The sequence below is a fragment of the Paramormyrops kingsleyae genome, chromosome 3 (genome assembly GCF_048594095.1).
Source record: "Paramormyrops kingsleyae isolate MSU_618 chromosome 3, PKINGS_0.4, whole genome shotgun sequence".
Lineage (NCBI taxonomy): Eukaryota > Metazoa > Chordata > Actinopteri > Osteoglossiformes > Mormyridae > Paramormyrops > Paramormyrops kingsleyae.
In genome coordinates, this window is record NC_132799.1 from 16924771 (window position 1) to 16935407 (window position 10637).

Genomic DNA, 10637 nt, shown 5'->3' on the forward strand with positions numbered 1-10637 from the left:
GGGAACAAGAGCCTGATTTTAGGCAGTGGTGACAAATGTTGACGCAAATTATGGGTAGAAAATGGAAAGAAAAAGGACTCTGGATGGTGTCATGGACAGAATGCATGCCGGACCTTTCTAGGGAAAGTACGGGAAGCGTGAATGAAATTCCTACCCTGAAGTGTTTCATTAGTACTAAAAAACAGCAATTGAAAGTTCATTTAAAACCAATGTTAGAGGAGTCATCAAAACACGAACGCAGCACAGGAAATAAAATGCTATGTTTATGTTCTGCTTTCCAGATGGTTGAATGTTCCATCTACTTCAAGCACATGGGTGTTATGAAAACCTGAATCCGCTCCCACTAGCTGCTCGCTGGAGTGTTGTCAAAGCAATTCTAATCGCCGAAGGCAATAAGTTTAACTGCGTATTACGCTAAGTCAAATTCCCACTACGAAAACCGATGTTTTTAACGCCGTTTGTTCAAAACGGCTCCGCTTAAAGGAGCCAGCTACTCATTCGGGGATTACGGAATGAAATCCTGCATAGTGTGCGCACATGGTACCATTATTCTGAAACCCATACACATCAATCAAGAGTCCATCTGTAACATTATAACTGAACTATTTAATCAGCCCTCTTTGTGCAGTATTTGTGGGTGTAAAGTGGACGGCCATCCGGTACGATGCAGATGGTATAAGATATATGTCCTTCATGAATGATTTGAAATTTTTCAACAAGTATTTTAAGTCAACAATATTCTTGGTTACTGCACTGATTCCTTTCAGTTTGTCCATATTGTATAGTCTATATTTAAGAAATATCCATCCATCCATCTTCTATACCCACTTGTCCAATTCAGGGTTGTGGGTGTCCAGAGTCTATCCCAGAAGCTACAAGAGCAAGTACATGAAATATATCCATCCATTTTCTGAAACTGCTTGTATTATTTAAGGTCACACGGGAGTAGGATCCTATCTCAGAGACTAAGGGCACAAGGCAGGGAACAACCCAGAACGGGGCGCCAACCCATCACAAGGCACACTCACACGCCATTCACGCCTACAGGCAATTTGGTAATGCCAATTCACTTTAGCATATTCTTGGACTGTGGGGGGAAACTGGAATACCCAGAGGAAAGCCGGCGATGACATGGGGAGAACATGCAAACTCCACACACATGGAGTCATGGTCCCAGAGGTGAAGGTAGGAGTATTAACCACTGCGCCACCAAGTGGCCTGTAAGAAACGTATAACATTTTAATTATTTAAATACGTATTAATTTTAATAGAACATAAAATTGCAATTTAATACATGCATTTAATGCATTTTAAAACAAGGGGGACAAGAAAGAATCCATCAATCATTCTGAACATATCTTTCATTCTTCTCCCTATACTTTTATCTTAGATTTCATAATTGTACAATGTAAAACTGTACAGTATGTTGTTTGTATGTTGCATGGTGCTATGTTGCTACTAGAAACTGAATTTCCCGGAGGAACCTTCCCGGGGTATCAATAATGAAGTAAAATAATAAATTTGACTTCAAATGCACTGAAGGTTCAGAACCAGAAAAGGAGATTCATATCAGAATTATCATGTAAAATGTTTTAAAATAATGTTATGCAGCATGGTGATTCAGTGAGTAGCACTGTTGTCTGAGACCTCTCAGTCCGTGGGTTTGCATATTAATAATTGATACTTTTATTGATCCCCGTGGGGAAATTGTCTTTTTTCACCTCCCTCAACTTGCTCTCTGTAGAGTAAGCTGTCCGCAAAGGGCAGCCACCTGTTGGGGTGCCCAGGGAGCTGGGGGTTAAGGGTCTTGCACAAAAACCTGCAGACACTTGGTTTGAACCAGTGACCTTCTGATTACAGGCACAGAGGCTTAGCTCACTGAGCCACACACTGCCCTGTTTTCGTCCCTGTGTTTGCGGGGTCTGCATATTCTCCCTGTCTCCTCCTCTGAGAGTACGGGGTCTGCATATTCTCCCTCTCTCCTCCTCTGCAAGTACAGGGTCTGCATATTCTCCCTGTCTCCTCCTCTGCAAGTACAGGGTCTGCATATTCTCCCTGTCTCCTCCTCTGCGAGTACAGGGTCTGCATATTCTCCCTGTCTCCTCCTCTGCGAGTACAGGGTCTGCATATTCTCCCTATCTCCTCCTCTGCGAGTACAGGGTCTGCATATTCTCCCTGTCTCCTCCTCTGCGAGTACAGGGTCTGCATATTCTCCCTGTCTCCTCCTCTGCGAGTACAGGGTCTGCATATTCTCCCTGTCTCCTCCTCTGCGAGTACAGGGTCTGCATATTCTCCCTGTCTCCTCCTCTGCGAGTACAGGGTCTGCATATTCTCCCTTTCTCCTCCTCTGTGAGTACAGGGTCTGCATATTCTCCCTTTCTCCTCCTCTGCGAGTACAGGGTCTGCATATTCTCCCTGTCTCCTCCTCTGCGAGTACAGGGTCTGCATATTCTCCCTGTCTCCTCCTCTGCGAGTACAGGGTCTGCATATTCTCCCTGTCTCCTCCTCTGCGAGAACAGGGTCTGCATATTCTCCCTTTCTCCTCCTCTGCGAGTACGGGGTCTGCATATTCTCCCTGTCTCCTCCTCTGCGAGTACGGGGTCTGCATATTCTCCCTCTCTCCTCCTCTGCGAGTACGGGGTCTGCATATTCTCCCTCTCTCCTCCTCTGTGAGTACGGGGTCTGCATATTCTCCCTGTCTCCTCCTCTGTGAGTACGGGGTCTGCATATTCTCCCTGCCTCCTCCTCTGAGAGTACGGGGTCTGCATATTCTCCCTGTCTCCTCCTCTGTGAGTACGGGGTCTGCATATTCGCCCTGTGTCCTCCTCTGTGAGTACGGGGTCTGCATATTCGCCCTGTCTCCTCCTCTGTGAGTACGGGGTCTGCATATTCTCCCTGTCTCCTCCTCTGTGAGTACGGGGTCTGCATATTCTCCCTGTCTCCTCCTCTGTGAGTACGGGGTCTGCATATTCTCCCTGTCTCCTCCTCTGTGATTACGGGGTCTGCATATTCGCCCTGTCTCCTCCTCTGTGAGTACGGGGTCTGCATATTCTCCCTGTCTCCTCCTCTGTGATTACGGGGTCTGCATATTCGCCCTGTCTCCTCCTCTGTGAGTACGGGGTCTGCATATTCTCCCTGTCTCCTCCTCTGCGATTACGGGGTCTGCATATTCGCCCTGTCTCCTCCTCTGCGAGTACGGGGTCTGCATATTCTCCCTGTCTCCTCCTCTGCGAGTACGGGGTCTGCATATTCTCCCTGTCTCCTCCTCTGCGAGTACGGGGTCTGCATATTCTCCCTCTCTCCTCCTCTGCGAGTACGGGGTCTGCATATTCTCCCTGTCTCCTCCTCTGTGAGTACGGGGTCTGCATATTCTCCCTGTCTCCTCCTCTGTGAGTACGGGGTCTGCATATTCGCCATTTCCCCCCACAATGCAAAGTCATGCACTTAGGATTACTGGGCTCCCTGAATTATCTCTGTGCCTGACTGCATGTCAGTGTAGGTGCAGTGTGATGGACTGGCATCCTGTCCAGGGCACCTCCAGCCCTACTCCTGTCCCCGGCCATGACCAAGACCAGTGTGAGTGCTTAGAAGGTGGATGGATGGATGGATGGAAGACTGGAAAATGTCCTGAAGGTGTGTATGTTTCCCTCTCCGGCCGTGAAGGTGAAGTACAGACCCTGTACCTAATCACTCTGTGACACCAGGGCTACGGCACGACAGGAATGGAGTGACGTGAAGCAGCGGGAAAGGAAAATAGCTTTTAAGAAACCCGTTACATATAGAAGTGCATTTGCTGGATTTAGGAAAAGCAAGTGTGCCGTTTCACTCGCTACAAATTCAACAAATCATCTATTTACTGTTCTTTGAATACTGTTGTTCTTTGTACTGGGTGAATGAATTAGTGTTTCCATGCAGGCATTGCATATAGCCAACAAAACATTGAATTGTGGATCTGAAATCTTAATATAGGGCAGCGGAAATGGCTGTGCATGGTGGAGTACTAACATTATGGTATACTGTAGTTAAGTGGAACATGAGGTTTGTTTATTCATCTGTCATGGGTGCAGTGATGACTTTTTTATGAGCAATACAATGTGACCCTTCTGCAGTGGAAGGCACTGAAAGACCGGACACATGGTAAGTGCGATATGTAAACGGAAGTTAGGGGCTGCTTGATTCTGATTATGTGAAACTCATGATCGCTCTCATTTCAGGACTTTAAGTCTGAATCATTTCATTACTTCAGCTATAGTGCTAAGCTTACTAATGAAATAAATTGCAGTATTTTACTGAATGCATTTCTTACCAGGTATAAAAGTCAATGCATGTTTCTGCTTATGTTCCAGCTGACACAGAAGAACCCAGAGACCCTGAACACAGAGGATTAGTGTGTTTCTTCAGTCCTGTAGGGTTTTGTAAACAAAATTTGTGCTGTTGGAAAGGGGAGGGGAGGGAGGAGTTTGTCCCTGGGACGCAGTTGGTGTGCCATGTTCAGTGGACGGGGTTTATAAGCAGAGGCTGAACTTCCTCTCTGTGCTTCAATGGTCTCCCCCATTACAGGCAGTCAGCACAATGGATTATTTTACAAGAGGAGTCAGTGTGAGCCAAAGAGGGTGGAAGGATGTTAATTAATCAAACAGGACTCAGAGGAAGGCGGGACACAGTCGGTGTGCTATGTTCAGGACGTACCGTCCGGGAGGGATGGGCGCCTTCCCTAGGGTGAAGCTGGTAACTGTGCTCAGCTCAACAAATGCAAATTAGGATGCACAGATTTGGGAGGGCTTTCTGGGTCGTCCTTCAGTCCCCTTAAGCCCTGGAGCAGCTGGGAGACTGTGGGGATTTGATGAGTGTTTCTGATTTAGGGGTAGAGGGGGAAGGTTACTGACGGTGGAAAAACAGACCCACCCAAGTCCGGCCTCCGCCCAGGAAAGAGCGCCCAGTGGCTCTTTCAGCAGGGCAGATGGCAAACCTTTACATACATTAGAATTATATAGATATAATAGATAGATGATAGAAAGATGATCTATGCAACATCATCGTAGTGGGTTTTCTGTAGGCTCCCAAAAAACAGGTATAGTTATTATGCAAATATGTGCACCCTAATTAGCATATTACATCATATGATTGGTGTAATTGATGATTGATGATTGAAATATCGCAAGATCCAAGGCAAAACACTCAGGGTCTCTGGGTCCTCCAGCAACGTCAGACAGAATGGAAGCAAGAACACGCAAGAACACAAATTAACTTTATACGTGATAATACACTGAAGCAACAACGCTGATTAAAACTCTATACTGTATGTGTGTCACGCCCCCTCATTTACCTCGTGTGAAACCCCGATTGTAACCAGCTGATACGTGTTATTTCTGAGTAGTCCTGTGTATTTAAGTCCATGTTCACGTCTGTTTCCCCAGTCCAGTCATTGACGTTGTTTACCGTTCTGTACCTGTCTGCCTGTTTGCCCGGAATAAACCCCATTTCCTGGATCTTTGTCTGCCTTGTCTGTCTTGATTCCTCGCTTAGCAATTCTCCTGCTTGTCCATTGGTTATAACAGAATGACCGGACCCCGGAAGAAAACAGCTCAGCTTACCCCAGCTGAATACAGTGGCTTATTACTGAGGCCGGGGACTGGCTTCAGCAATCCGAGATTCAGGAGAACCCCGCAGCTAGCGCCCTTGTTGCACACATGGGGGATATTTTAACCAGGATATCGCCGACCACGGACACCTTCTTGGTGGAAGAAGTGCGGCTGAACTTGCGGCAGCTCAGAAGCATGGCGGCGAAGGCAAACCTGCAGCAGTTAGCCTTAGACAGCGGATTGCTTATAGATCCACCAGCTGAATTGCCCGAAGGGTCAAGTAGAAAAGATGGAGACGCTAACAATCTTCCTGGTGGGCCATCTCCATCTCCGCCGCTTCTTTCCCCGCCGGGTCTCGGGAAGAGCCCCTCCCGATTTTAAACCCGTGGGGTTCGCGCAGGAAACTACCTCTGCTGCCTTGGAGTGCTTTCCTGCAGTTTCCCTGCCGGTACTCACAGCACGCCCCTTCACCAGGATGCGTCTGGCTCTTCAAGGGGCCAGGTCAGTATGGGATGACATTCTGCGAATCCCCAAGTCTCTTAAAGGAACAACACCGGCTACCTGGACGCCAACCCTGGCTCCATCCCCGACCTTTCCTGTGCAGGCGGTTCCTGAGGCACCCCACAAAATCCTTAAAGGGGCAACACCCGCTGCCAAGGCGCAAACCCCAGCCATACCAGCGGCTGATGCAGCGCCCCCTGTGGTTCCTGTCCTGGCGGCTGATACAGCGCCCCCTGTGGTTCCTGTCCTGGCGGCTGATGCAGCGCCCCCTGTGGTTCTTGTGCCTGCGGCTGATGCAGCGCCACCTGAGGTCCCTGCACCTGCGGCGCCGCCCGAGGTCCCTGCACCTCCGCCCGAGGTCCCTGCACCTCCGCCGCCGCCCGAAATCCCTGCACCTTTGCCGCGGCCCGAGGTCCCTGCACCTTTGCCGCCGCCCGAGGTTCCTGCGCCTCCGCCCGATGCTCCGCCTTCCACTGTGCTTGACCTGCCGGTGCGCGATGTTTCTGACTTGTCTGATATTCCTGACCTGCTATTCCAGGTGGCCAACGCGCCCCCTGCAGAGGCTCTGGTCCCAGCAGCCAACACGCTGCCCGCAGAGGCTCCGGTCCCAACTCCACCCATGCCTGAGGTCCCTGCGCCTCCACCTCCTGCTCCGCTCGAGGTTTCGGCGCCTCCCCCTCCTGCTCCGCCCATCCCTGATCCGCCAACTGTACCTCCTGCTCCAGTCCCCCCAGTTCCTGACCCAGCTCCAGCACCACCAGCTCCCAGGACTCCAGTCTCTGTCCCCGAAGTGGTCCCAGACTGCCCGACCACCGCTCCTTTCCCCTTGGGGGAGGAGGAGCTTGAATGGGACCCCTTGGGGATTTCTTTGATGGCCCCAATGGACCCCTCCAGGGGACTGACTCCTCCACCTCCGTGGGTGATTCTGGCCAGGACCCCACCTGTTGGTCACCCGTGTCCCGCCCACCCTGCCCCCTGGCTCACCCTTGGTCTCCCTGGCTGTGACTCGAGGGGCGCCTGCGGGTCCTCCGGCTCCGGCTTAACTGTCGCCTGCAGGTCCCTCTCCGATGCCTCGTCGGTCGCCTACAGGTTCTCCTACGTCAACTCCTCGGTCGCCTGCGGGTCCCCCTACTCCGCCTGCCACGGCACCACCTCGCCCCTTGCCTACGCTGGATTCCCCTCCGACTTCCTCCTCGCCTCCCCTGGTGGCCGCTCTGACTCCCTCCTCGCCTCCTCTGCCTGTCCCTCCATTGGCCTCCACGCCCCCTATGAGGTCCCCTTCGTCTCCAACCTCGTGGTCACCTGCTGCACCTGCAACGGCCGCCTCTTGTCCGCTGGGGTTCCCTCGGGCTCCCCATTTCCCCCCGTCCTCTGCCTTCCTGCCTCTTTGTTTGGTGCCTTTGTTGGTGTGCCTGTCTGCGTTTCCCGTTCTGTGTCAGGTTTTGTCCTGGTTTTTGCCCTTGTGCCTGTTTTGTGTGTCCGTTCTGTTCTTGGTCCCTCGTTAATGTTCTTGGTTTTGTTTTCTCCAAGTCCTGTGCAGTTCCCGGTCTCATGTCGTCCATTGCTCCCCTTCAGGCGCGCCTCATGTGCGTGCCTTTGGGGGGGGGGGGGGGGGGTCTGTGATGCCCTGCTCATCCAATCCTCCTGCGTGCCACGCCCCCTCATTTACCTCATGTGAAACCCCGATTGTAGCCAGCTGTTTCGTGTTATTTCTGAGTAGTCCTGTATATTTAAGTCCACGTTCATGTCTGTTTACCATTTGGTACCTGTCTGCCTGTTTGCCTGGAATAAACCCCGTTTCCTGAATCTTTGTTTGCCGACCTTGATTCCTTGCTCAGCAATTCCCCTGCTCACCCGTTGGTTATAACAGCAATTCATATTGTGTATCAAAAAACGTTAAATTACCATTTCAATTCTGTCCAGTGACTTGAATTGACATATTGCTTTGTAATAGCTAAACCTGGACTTCAGTTTACCACAAATGCATTGTATCTCAGCCATGATCTGGTGGAAAGACTGTACTATTCTATAGCAATTGTTGTGAAACATTCATTTTTTTCATGGCCAATTTCCCACAACCTTGTTTTACGTAAGACTATTCTCTGTGAACTGTAAATCCCTAGAAAAAGCACCACAAGAACTTTAGGCACACATCTGTACTCACTGTGTGTGGGAATTTGGGATCTGAATCCACTGTCCTCAGTGTAAAACCCGATGGGGACAATTTCAAACACGCGACTGGAAGGAAACCCATAATGAAGAGAACAAGCCACTGAGGAATAATATGAAAAAGCAATTAAAAGGCCAAATAAAGCCTTAATGCTTAGGGGAGCATACTTTTTCAATGACGGCAACATGAATATTTCATTAAATGACACTACAGATGGCAAACATCACACAAAACCAACCTGAGAGGACAAGCTGACCTGTCTAGTGCATGGTTTTATAATAGTAATCTGAGAGGTACAGTGAAATTACCACTATATTGGTAAGTTAATGGAAAGAAGAAAAATGCTTTGAAATTCCTGAGAAGATGCCAGATCACTCCTACCCTCGGAGAATGAACATCCACATCTCCATAGCTGAGCGATCCTCCCTTTGGAAGCATAAGATTAAAAATTTGTCAGATGTCCTACTGCTACGTGGGCACCCTGACCGGAGAAAATCTTCCTGTACAGCCAGAGCAAGAGGCATGTTCAGTACGGCTGTAATAAAAGTTATGCTATAATTACGCTCACGCTACAAGAGGTGGAAACGGATGTCAATTTGTAGCCTAAAAGTATTGTTTTTCTCTAGACTGGCAACTGCACCAGTTAGCATCGAGCTGTAAAAGATGATTAAACTGCAGATCTGTGAATTTGATAAGGGTGTGAGTGAGCGCTGGGCGGGGCTACAAAACAGAGCTTACTTCCTACTGTGGCACAAAATGCAGGCACCATAGGCGTTGATGCTTCTGTGGTTTGCTACTTGACCACCTTGCCATGTGGTGATAAACAAGCCTCATTAACCATTATGCATCAGAATTGCCCGGAAGGAAGGTTGTCAAACCAATGGATCTACTTTTTGTTACCCTGCCATAGACCAAATCAGCCAAGATCAATGGGCAATGCGCAAAATCAAACCAGCAAACCTATATAACATTCATTTCTATTGTGCAGATTTACCTATCCAAGACACACACACACACACAACACATTCAGTATGGTTATGTAAGGCAGACCAACTTTGTTTTGCACTGTTCCACATCAGTAATTCATTTTTAAATGAATTAATTTTTTTAAATGGTATAGCTGAAATAAATACAAGTCCACCACTACAATGTTTACAAAGCACAAAAACAGAAACATTACAATTATTAATTATTATTATTAATTATTATTATTATTGCCTTATTCAGACCTGAAAACTTTGTGAAAGCGTTCCAATCTGTTTTATTAACTTACATTCTGGACACGTTAAGTAGTCCTCTGAAAGACCCGCTCTTAACTTCTTTAAAGGGCAGGTGGATGAATCTTCTACATCAAAACACGAGAAAATACATTAATTCACAAGATAAAGGCTCATAATAAAAACATTTCCTGTATCGCGTTGTTTATCAAGAGATTGGCGGAAAAAGTGGCTGGCGGTGTATTTCAAATACAGATAATCAGTTATTACAAGTTGTAGTTTTATATAGATTTCAGTGGTTTCACTTCAATCCATAGCTGACTTTAATCGGCATGATGTGCAGTTTACGATCTTTTTGCATGTACAGAGTACTTACAGACTGGTAGGGAACGCCGATTGGGACCGAGAGCTGAGTTGAGTTTCCTTGGTGCAGCGAATACTTTCTTCGGTGCACCTGCAAATGCCCGGGCATGGAGAGGTCCAGCAAACAGATATCTGGAGAAGGCAACTCAGGGCGACTAATCGGCACACTGCTTGCAGCCCCATACCGATAACCTTCCCTTTTCTGCTCTTCGATCAGCTGGGGGTGGGGGGAGGGTGGTTAAATAAATAAAGTTGCCAGTTGCTGTCACTTTAGATACGGTGCTTGACAAGACCAATTGGAAGTGGCTTCTTGCGCACGGTGTGCGCTCCTACCGCCCAATCTGGGTAATACTGCGATCTCTGATTCCACGTCACTAGCCACGACACGCGGTGACAGGGATGGAGACGCTATTAGAAATACTGTAAATTAGGCAGCCAAGCATATACTTCAGCGCTTAAGGGGTCTGCATAGCCGGAATAAAATTCGGATCATCGTTAAAAGGGTTTTCCAATCACATCAGCGTGCACTTTTTAGATCAAACCCCTGCAGGACAGACTGAGACGTTGGACTAATAACGCTTCAGACAGGAGATTGGCATTATTTTCTAGTGTACAGGGGCTGAACTTTACATACAGTCCCTTTTCACCATATCTTTATTCATCAACATGCATAATAATTTATGTTATAACGTTTAAAATATATAGTGTATTTACCTTTTCCTATTATGCTGCACAGGTTGGTACCAGAATTGCTGGGGTTATCTAAGATGGTAACAGAACTTGACGTTGATTTCATCACCAAAG

The 10637-nt window shown here is 48.2% G+C and overlaps 1 protein-coding gene across 4 annotated transcripts in view; it reads right to left on the minus strand.

Moving 5' to 3' along the window:
• The window catches only part of LOC111848818 (lutropin-choriogonadotropic hormone receptor-like), a 30328-nt gene extending 20160 nt beyond the window's left edge, over nucleotides 1–10168 (minus strand). Inside the window, exons 1-2 of one of the 4 annotated variants that reach the window (XM_072709751.1) lie at nucleotides 9847–10168; nucleotides 9527–9598 (exon numbers count right to left, since the gene is read on the minus strand). In XM_072709751.1, coding sequence (XP_072565852.1) covers nucleotides 9527–9598; nucleotides 9847–10016 — 242 coding nt within the window. In that variant the 5' untranslated portion in view covers nucleotides 10017–10168. Of the gene's footprint in view, nucleotides 1–8247; nucleotides 8303–9526; nucleotides 9599–9846 lie in introns of those variants that run through there. The other 3 variants (XM_072709752.1, XM_023821136.2, XM_072709753.1) reach the window with 3 other exon arrangements.
• Nucleotides 10169–10637: the final 469 nt, after the last annotated feature.